The sequence below is a fragment of the Pseudophryne corroboree genome, chromosome 1, assembly GCF_028390025.1.
Source record: "Pseudophryne corroboree isolate aPseCor3 chromosome 1, aPseCor3.hap2, whole genome shotgun sequence".
Lineage (NCBI taxonomy): Eukaryota > Metazoa > Chordata > Amphibia > Anura > Myobatrachidae > Pseudophryne > Pseudophryne corroboree.
The window spans coordinates 528,498,322-528,509,223 of record NC_086444.1 but is presented as its reverse complement, the minus strand read 5'-3'; the positions used below and the strand labels follow the sequence as shown (position 1 = coordinate 528,509,223).

The 10,902-nt window shown below is 43.9% G+C and overlaps 1 protein-coding gene across 1 annotated transcript in view; it reads right to left on the bottom strand.

The window, feature by feature from the left end:
- Positions 1-6,072: 6,072 nt before the first annotated feature.
- Positions 6,073-10,902, bottom strand: part of KDM4C (lysine demethylase 4C) — a 961,089-nt gene continuing 956,259 nt past the window's right edge. Inside the window, exon 22 of the mRNA XM_063913998.1 lies at positions 6,073-7,431. Coding sequence (XP_063770068.1) covers positions 7,255-7,431 — 177 coding nt within the window. The 3' untranslated portion in view covers positions 6,073-7,254. The remainder of the gene's footprint in view (positions 7,432-10,902) is intronic.

Sequence of the window (10,902 nt, the reverse complement as noted above, 5' to 3'; positions counted from 1 at the left end):
GGATGTGCAGCACTCCCTTTACAAACGTCTGGACTTCTGGAAGAGAAGCCAATTCCTTCTGAAAGAAAATCGAGAGGGCCGAAATCTGTACCTTAACAGAACCTAATTTCAGGCCCACATCCACTCCTGTCTGTAGGAAGTGGAGAAAAACGACCCAGATGAAAATCTTCCGTAGGTGCATTCTTGGTTTCACACCAAGACACATACTTTCACCAGATACGGTGGTTATGCTTAACCGTCACCTCCTTCCTAGCCTTTATTAAAGTAGGGATGACCTCTTCCGGAATCCCCTTTTTTGCTAGGAGTCGGCGTTCAACCGCCATGCCGTCAAATGTAACCGCGGTAAGTCTTGAAATACACAGGGCCCCTGCTGCAACAGGTCTTCCCTCAGAGGAAAAGGCCAGGGGTCTCCTGTGAGCAACTCTTGTAGTTCCGAGTACCAAGCCCTTCGAGGCCAGTCTGGGACAACGAGTATCGTCTGTACTCTTCTTCGTCTTATGATCCTCAACACTTTCGTGATGAGAGGAAGAGGAGGGAACACGTAGACCGATTCGAACACCCACGGTGTTACCAGTGCGTCTACTGCTACTGCCTGAGGGTCCCGAGACCTGGCGCAATACCTCCGAAGTTTTTTGTTGAGGCGTGACGCCATCATGTCTATTTGAGGAGTTCCCCAAAGACGTGTTACGTCTGCAAAGACTTCTTGATGAAGTCCCCACTCTCCTGGATGGAGATCGTGTCTGCTGAGGAAGTCTGCTTCCCAGTTGTCCACTCCCGGAATGAAGACAGCCGACAGAGCGCTTACATGATTTTCCGCCCAGCGAAGGATCCTTGTGGCTTCCGCCATCGCGACTCTGCTTCTTGTCCTGCCTTGGCGGTTCACACGAGCCACTGCTGTGACATTGTCTGATTGAATCAGAACCGGAAGGTTTAGAAGAAAACTCTCCGCTTGTCGAAGGCCGTTGTAAATGGCCCTGAGTTCCAACACATTGATGTGTAGACAGGACTCCTGGCCTGACCAAAGACCCTGAAAAGTCTTTCCCTGTGTGACCGCTCCCCACCCTCGGAGGCTCGCGTCCGTGGTAACCAGGATCCAGTCCTGAATCCCGAACCGGCGACCCTCCAGCAGGTGAGCACTTTGCAACCACCACAGGAGGGACACTCTGGTTCCTGGGGACAGAGTTATTTTCCGATGTAAATGCAGATGGTACCCGGACCACTTGTCCAGAAGGTCCCATTGAAAAGTCCTTGCATGGAACCTTCCGAAGGGAATGGCCTCGTAGGCCGCCACCATTTTCCCCAGAACTCGAGTGCATTGGTGAACTGACACCCTTTTCGGTTTCAGCATGTCTCTGACCATGTTCTGGATGTCTTGGGCTTTCTCTATTGGGAGGAAGACCTTCATTTGTTCCGTATCCAGTATCATACCTAGGAACGGTAGTCGAGTTGTCGGAATCAACTGTGACTTCGGTAGATTTAGAATCCAACCGTGTTGCTGGAGCACTCTCAGAGAGAGCGCCACACTGCTCAGCAATTTCTCTCTTGATCTCGCTTTTATCAGGAGATCGTCCAAGTATGGGATAATTGTGACTCCATGCTTGCGCAGGACCACCATCATTTCCGCCATTATCTTGGTGAAAATCCTCAGGGCCGTGGAAAGTTCAAACGGCAACGTCTGAAATTGGTAATGACAATCCTGTACAGCGAATCTCAGGTATTCCTGATGGGGGGCATATATGGGGACATGAAGGTACGCATCCTTTATGTCCAGAGACACCATAAACTCCCCCTCCTCCATGTTGGCTATTATTGCTCTGAGAGATTCCATTTTGAATTTCAATCTTTTTATGTACAGGTTTAGGGATTTCAGATTCAAAATCGGTCTGACCGTACCATCCGATTTCGGGACCACAAATAGGGTTGAATAGTAACCTCTTCCCTGCTGGTGCAGGAGAACCTTGATGATCACTTGCTGTATACACAGCGTTTGAATTGCAGCTAACACTACATCCCTTTCCGATGTGGAAGCTGGTAGGGCCGATTTGAAAAATCGGCTCGGGGGCACCTCCTCGAATTCCAATTTGTAACCCTGGGAAACTATTTCCAACACCCAGGGATTCAGGTCCGAACTGACCCAGGCCTGACTGAAAAGTCGAAGACGTGCCCCCACCGGTGCGGACTCCCTCATGGGAGTCCCAGCGTCATGCTGTGGGTTTTGGAGCAGCCGGGGAGGACTTTTGTTACTGGGCACCTGACGAAGCAGGTGCTCTCTTGCCTCTGCCCTTACCTCTGGTGAGGAAAGAGGATCCCAGACCTCTTTTGGTCTTGTGCGACCGAAAGGACTGCATCTGATAGGGTGTTGCTTTCTTTTGCTGTTGGGGAATATATGGTAAAAAAATTGATTTACCTGCTGTAGCTGTGGAAACCAGGTCTGTCAGCCCATCCCCAAACAATACATCACCCTTATAGGGTAGTACTTCCATATGTTTTTTGGAATCCGCATCACCCGTCCATTGGCGAGTCCATAAGGATCTTCTCGCTGAGATAGACATGGCATTGGCCCTAGACGCCAGCAATCCAATGTCCCTTTGAGCATCCCTCATAAATAAGACTGCGTCTTTTATATGGGCTAGAGTTAGGAATATAGTATCCTTATCCATGATATCAAATTGATCTGTCAGCTCATCTGTCCAAGCTGCAATTGCGCTACACACCCATGCCGACGCAATCGTCGGTCTTAACACAGCACCCATATGAGAATAAATACCCTTTAAGGTAGTTTCTTGCCTGCGATCTGCAGGGTCCTTAAGGGCCGCTGTGTCAGGAGACGGTAGCGCCACTTTCTTGGAAAAGCGCGTCAGGGCCTTGTCCGCAGTGGGGGGTGATTCCCAAATCTCCCTGTCCTGCTTAGGGAAAGGGTATGCCATAAAAATTCTTTTGGGGATCTGCGGTCTCTTATCCGGAGTCTCCCAAGCTTTTTCAAAGAACTCATTTCATTCATGAGATGTGGGAAAATTAATAATCTGTTTCTTTTCCTTAAACATGTGTACCCTTGTGTCGGGGACCGAGGGTTCATCCACAATATGCAACACATCCCTTATTGCCACAATCATAGCCTGAATGGTTTTAGTCACCCTAGGGTGCAATTTTACTTCGTCATAGTCGACACTGGAATCAGAATCCGTGTCGGTAGTAGTGTCTTGTGTTAAGGGACGCTTTTGAGACCCCGACGGGCCCTGTGAGTCGGTCCAATCTGAGGATTGACCGCCTGATGTCCCCCCTAAACCAGCATTATCAAGCCTTTTATGTATAGATGCCACACTTGCATGCAACGTATGCCACATATCCATCAAATCTGGAGTCGGCACAACCGACGGGGACACACCACTCATTTGCTCCACCTCCTCCTTGGAGAAGCCCTCCGCCTCAGACATGTCGACACACACGTACCGACACCCCACACACACAGGGAGTTACCTATAAGGGGACAAAACCCCAACCAGGCCCTTAGGAGAGACAGAGAGAGAGATATGCCAGCACACACCCAGCACTTAAAAACACTGGAATATATAACCAGATAGCGCTGTAATATGTATATAATTATAATCTCCACTCACTGCGTCGCTAAAGTGCCCCCCTCCTCTTTTTTCCAGCCTGTGAAGTTCAGCAGGGGAGAGAACAGGGAGCCAGCGTTTCCTCATGCAGTCTCTGTGGAGAAAATGGCGCTGGTTAGTGCTGAGGATCAAGCCCCGCCCACCCGACGGCGGGCTTCGGTCCCATCAACTTTCTATAAAAAAATGGCGGGGGTTACCGGATTTACTGTGCCACAGCCTAATCCATACTTATCAATGCCAAATATGAGGAATATTGCTGCCCAAGGCGCCCCCCCACCCCCTGCGCCCAGCACCCTTCAGTGCCTGCTTGTGTGTGTGTGACTGGGAGCAATGGCGCGCAGCTTACCGCTGCGCGCTTACCTCATGAAGATCTGATGTCTTCTGCCGCCTGATGTCTTCTTTGCCTTCTCATACTCACCCGGCTTCTATCTTCGGCATCTGTGAGGAGGACGGCGGCGCGGCTCCGGGACGAACCCCAGGTGAGACCTGTGTTCCGACTCCCTCTGGAGCTAATGGTGTCCAGTAGCCTTAGAAGCAGTGCCCAACTTAACAAGCCAGCTCTGCTTCTCTCTCCTCGGTCCCACGATGCAGGGAGTCTGTTGCCAACAGGACTCCCTGAAAATAAAAAACCTAACAAAATTCTTTTTCCACAGAAAACTCTGGAGAGCTCTCTGCAGTGCACCCATTCTCCTCTGGGCACAAGATCTAACTGAGGTCTGGAGGAGGGGCATAGAGGGAGGAGCCAGTGCACACCCATAGTCAAAGTTCTTTTTAGGTGCCCTATCTCCTGCGGAGCCCGTCTATACCCCATGGTCCTTACGGAGTCCCCAGCATCCTCTAGGACGTAAGAGAATATTTGAATCATATTTATAAAAAAAAGCTACATTTTATATTTTTGTTGTAAATTGGAACAAATATCTGCTAATTTGATGAGAATTATCTTATACGGCAGCCCAGTTCTTTGTGATTGTTGCCTTAGTTAATCTAATGTAATCAGTGCAGGGTCTAAAATGTCACTTCTTTGAGTACAAGGAAACTTCATACAGTATGGGTGCTTTATTACAGGTTTGCCAGAATTGCCAAGAACGGTTTCCATTTTAGTGTTGAATGCAGCACCAAATGTCATGGAAACACACACAGCACCCCAGATGACATGATACCCCATACACAGGTAACATAGATACACATACAACATGCACCCAGCATTAACACACACATGCACTGCCAGATCACAATGATACAAACTCACACCTCCAGATGACATTAACACAAATACACCCACAAATTACATTTAAACTCACATGTGCCCCTAGATTACACCAGTGCTGTATCGTAAGGTGTGCGACTTGTGCTGAAGGCAGGGTGCAAGGCCCAGCATGGTCACTGCCCCAAGGGCACCCTGAAGGGGCAGCCAGCCACGGTTTTCCATCTTACAGCACCCTGCTACATGAAAATCCTTTGAATGTGCCCAACACCCATTTTCCTGCTCCCAGTAGTCCCACAGTGCTTATTGTGTGAAGTCATGGTGTCGGGGGCAGAGGGATGCCAGCCTAAATCACAGGCATGTGTAAATTTGCCATATACAGCACCACCGGGAACATAACAGAATTTTGTGCACACCTCTATGGGTGAGAAAATAATCTGCGACTAAGGTGTGATCCGCACCCAGTTAAATCACCCACTAATATACACACGTACTACAAGATTACATGATCAGACTAACATGAATTACGCTCTGCCAAACATTAATACATATACGTCCCCATATAACAATTCATACACACACACACATTCACCCCTGGTGACAATATTGTACATACACCCAGATGACGTTTATACATAAATACCCCAAGATTACCTTAAAACACACACATCACCTCTTTCACTTGATGCTTGGAGTGTTCTACATATATTATTCCTGTAACCCCCTCTTGAATGTAAATTATATAAACATAAATAGGCAATTTGTTTGTTTGTTTGTTTCGCTCGTCTTTCCAGTCTTCCCTGGAAATAATGGCTATTCCTGAGTAAAGCATAACATTTTACAAAAAAAAAAAAATGTAGGGGCCCATTTATCAATGAGTGACAAAACTTATTGTAAATGATAAAACTCATTGTGTATGATAAACGGTGCTTCAACCAATCAAGTCCCTACTGTCATTTTTTAAATACATGACAGCTAGGAGTTGAACACGACAATTGGAAGCTGACTGCCTGGAACACTATTTATCATATGCAAGTGCGAGTTTTATCATTCAAAATGAGTTTTATCACTCGTTGATAAATGAGCCCCTCAGTATGACAAAGAGAAAAACTATAAACTTGAAGATTTTCAAAAGCTGGGCAACAGTGAAAGTGCCAGATGTAAGAATAGTTTCGATAGCCTAAACAGTTTTATTAAATATGAATAACATTGTTATGCTAACGCTGAGTAAATATGAGACTCTTAACAAGCTAGTCCTTCTTTAATCGTTTTATTACACTCACCCTTTTGAATACGTGTATGTACATAAGCACTATATGCTTAACAATTCTCTGTAAAACCAGAAGTAAAATAGTGAAAAACAAAGCAGATACCAAGGACAAGAAACTGCGCGCTTGTCTGAGAAACCATTACTTATTGCTTCACAAAAATAACTTATGCATGTGGAGTGCATCTTGGAAAAGGGCACTGTAGGTGAAATGCCTCACTTATACTAGGGAATCGGACTCCTCACACATAAGAAAAACTTAAATGAGTCATTAACCAACATCCATATATATTATCCACATACAAAAAATGTGGTAATTGCTCATATAAATAAAAATGCTGATCTTTAGTAGTACAGGTGACCACACTAAAAGGAGGAGACTTCCTCACAATAATTGCTGGTAATGCGCTCCATCCATATATAGAATCTTACGTTGTAGAACTCCATGCCTGGATAGCCTGAAAAAGTGCAGCCCTGAGTGTCTATAGTTTCCAAGCCTGGTTTGTTTTTTTTGTTTTTTTTAAGACTTATCAGTTGTTACCTCAACTTCATCAGGAGGGGAAATAAGGAGAACAATATTCTATATAGGAATAATGCATGCCAGGGGGAGCTGACAAGATGGGATGATTAAGGTAACCACCAGTTGGAGCACTATGGTTAGAAGAGATAAGTGTTAACCCCACCAATGCACAGTCCCAGTGTATAAACCTTACTTAGCGTGTAGGTAAGTACACAGGCACACATTTGCAGACATCAAGCAGACTTCCCCACATGGCTTCTGGAGAAATACTGTTATCTCGCTGGAGGACAGGACTGCTGGGTTGTCATAAGTTGCTATTTCTGCAGTCTGCCCTCCAATCGCTTTGTACTCTATTAGGGTTACTTTTGCATATTCCACTTACTAATGTTACCCACTGGGTTGATCAGCTCTCCACTGCATGCATTGTGTTTCCCCGTATATACAACCTACTGGAAATTAAGCTATAATTGCACATGCAGAAACCTATAATCATATTAATGCGACTTTACCAGAAGGCTTTCAGCTAAAACGTTTTATGCATCATATCCTTTGCATCCAGCTTGTGAGAATGTTCATCCTTCCATTTAAAATGTAGTGCAATAGTTGTACCAAATCTGTCCTCTTGTACGGAGTCTGGTGTATTTGTTTATTATTGTCCCTTGCGGCACTTCTTTTGGAATGAGCTCTTGAGAAATGTACGATATCCCGGGTCATTTACATATTCGTTCTTAAACTTCACATTCAGCACTCTCTGTCTTTTCCTCTCTCCTTGAATAACTTCCTCCCCATAGAAAGCATCTTCAAATTTCATGTCTGATGCTTTGGACTAGAAATAAAATTGAACGACATAAGGCAAAAATTAAATGTTAAAAAATAAAACGTAATACATTATTCTTCTTCTAGGTAACGCCTACAGTAAATTCACGTTTATTAGGATATCTATATACATGACAACCAACCGCAGCAGTAGCCAAGCATTAAAGAGCTCTAATATAGTCCCATTCTTCACAGAAATATATAAAAGAACTATGGCACAATAGGGATCTCTGTAGATGAAAACATTTGACTACACGGTACATAATAAACATAAATATCACAAAGACCTCTTTGCTTTATGTTAACATTAAAACACAAATAACAATTCAGAATAAAATGCAGGTCAATCATTACAAGCTTTCAAATATATTTTAAGTACTTTACGCAATAATGGTGGATTTCTATTGATAAAGTCTAAGGTACTTTCCATCACATATAAGTGCCTATTTGCTGAGGACATTTCTATAACACATTAATGTGTTTTCAATAAGCATTACTTTTACTTACTAAGATATTTACATTTGCAACAGGATATAAAGTGATCGGCAATATTTGCAGTATCCATTAGGTTTCCAATTACCACACGTTGTGTACGCCACAGCCTTCTTTTATATACTGATTTTGTTAAATGGACATTTCTAGTTTGCATTTGAAGTATTAATTTATTTGTGAGACTATGGCCCAGATTTATCAAGTGATAAATTACCAACCAATCAGCTCCTGTCATTTTTCAATCCCATTTTGTAACATGGCAGTTAGGAGCTGGTTGGCTGGTACTTTACCACAGAGCAATGTATTGCTTACCAAGGCGTAACACATTTGAGTGTATATATTTACATATATATTTTTATATTAACGTATATATTTTTCCATTATATCTATATTCACGCATACATACACACAAACAGCTGTTCTTTCTATATATTTATATTACATAACTAAAGGTTTCCCTTAAAACATATACTTGTGATTTTTTCTTTGACCAAATGATACACATGTTGAATATTTATCCATTCCAATGGTTCCTCATCCACATCAATCAATCCACTTCACTGCATAGTCCCCAGAGTCTCCCTCTTCTGAAATAAGAGCTACAATAGTAGTACTGGCTTCTTTTTGCTGAACAGTATTCCACATACAGGAATGAGAAAGCAAAGCACATTCCAGAACAGGAATGAGCCTAGATCTCTGCCGACTCTTGGTGAAAGAGAAAAGACACACTGTGGCAGTACAGCACATCCCTAGAAGTGGTTCGAATAGTTGGAATATATGTCGATTACATTACATACAGCACAGAAATTAAAATAAACACATATTACATGATATATTGAGGTATGCAAAAGGATTGCCATCTGTTGCCAAAACCATTGTTGTCATTCACATACTATAGAGACCAGAGCCATAACTCACATTATACCACACAGTAATGTCCATTATTCACATTATGCCACACATTAGTGTCCGTTATTTACATTATACCACACAGTAGTGTCCGTTATTTACATAACACCACACGGTAGTACCCCTTATACCTCATAGTCAGATGCAGGAATGGGGGGGGGGGTTACGGTTGCCTGGAAACCCCACTTCTCTTAGCCATCAGCTCAAATTATGACAGCAATAGCTATAGTATAGAATATTATGACTATAGCTGCCGCCACAAATGCAGTTTAAGGGACAGAGCAGAGCTGCTGCATGTGCCCAGTGGTAGCAGCTCCTTCTACCAAGTATGCTGTGTGTGTGGATCTGAGCACTCAATCCATGCACTGGACCAGAGACTAGCTGCCTGGAAGAGGAGACAAGTGTCTTACCATGAGGTGGGAGATTGTGTGCTAAGAAAGTGCAGTTCTGTTTCCTACTGGTTCTATTATGTTAGTGTATTTAATTTTGTTAATTAAGTATGTTTGATATTGCCTATATTATAGACCATCTATAGTGTTAATTATTAATACTGTATTCCATACACTATCCAGTGTATAAAAAGACCAATGTTTACATATATGTCCAGGGTGGGTACTAGTTTCTTCTACCACTCCTGCAGTCTCCCCTCATGCTCCAATGTTCCATAGAGTGGGAGACTGTGGATTGCATTTGGAAACCCCCCTCTAGAAATCCTGCAATTGCCACAGTACCTGTTATACCACACAGTAATACCTGGGCCTTATACATGGTACGCCACACAGTAGAGCCCCTTATCACTTTACGCAAAAGTCGAGCCCCTCTTCCTCATCATTATCATTATTTCTCTTCCTCCTGATACCACTGCCTCCTCATCATTCACCCTTCCTAGAGCTGCTGTGTATCATCATCATTCTCATTCCTACGCCTCATTCTTGACAGTATAATTTATATTGTTAATAGCAAGAAACATTGTACAGCACTCACCCCCCAATTTCTGTGACTGAGAGCAGGAGGGTACAATGCTCTCTCACTGCTGCTGCCTGGCCCTGTACTGTAGGCTCTCCATCAGTCCAGGATTAAGACTCAGACTTCCGTCACCTAAGCTCACTCTAACAGAGTCTCTGTCTGTCAGTGACTGCCTTGCCTCCTCTTCTACAGAGTCCTGACTCCGGCTGCTTGCTGTGCACTGCCTGATACAATGCCGCAGCTCTTCGGCACAGGGCACAGTGGGAATGGACTGGGAGAGACGTCATGACACATCTCACAGTCCCAAGAGGCCCTACAGGAGATGGGACAGAGCACATGGGCATGCAGCTGCAGTGCTGCCTGCTGTATTGTATATTGTCGAAGTCAAAAATATTACATAGAGAGAACATACAGACTCCACACATTATGAGTCGCTATGCTTGCGAATACGCACAGCGCGCACAGCAATATATGGTAACATATGTATTTACACAGACATGCCACAGAGATAGATTCAACACATATTTCATACAGCACATAAATTTAAACATATCAAGCACCAGACATCATAAGGTTTTCAATTATATAATGGAGTAACGTCATGTATGTGTATCATTGGAGCGGAGCAAGATGGACATGTCATGCTTGGTGTCAAAGTAACCAGATTAATGTGTAGATTCATTTGATGCCTGTTATTAAGTTGTAGCACATTGCCATGAGTAGATATGATTGAATGTATGAATATGAAGCCACAATTCAACTGACAACAAAGGACATTCCATTTAAAGCATGTGGACAGGAAACTCAGGCTAGCCCTTTTGATGTCTTCAAGGCTTGCATATGAACTGACCAGTGACTCATCATGAATGAGAAAGTTCCCTCCCCTAGACTAACAACAAGAAACCTGTGCACGCCCCAAACTCTCAGTGTATTGCTGATTACACACACAGAAGTCTCTGTTTTTCCCCTGGGTCCTGTGCGAGATGGAGTTTTGGTAATATTTTGCTGATGTTAGCTGGTGTTGAGGCACAGCTAAAGATGGAGGAACTGGAGCGATTATAAAGTGCATTGAGGGAGATGGTGATGTATTGCTGGCCGTGTCTGTAATGAATTA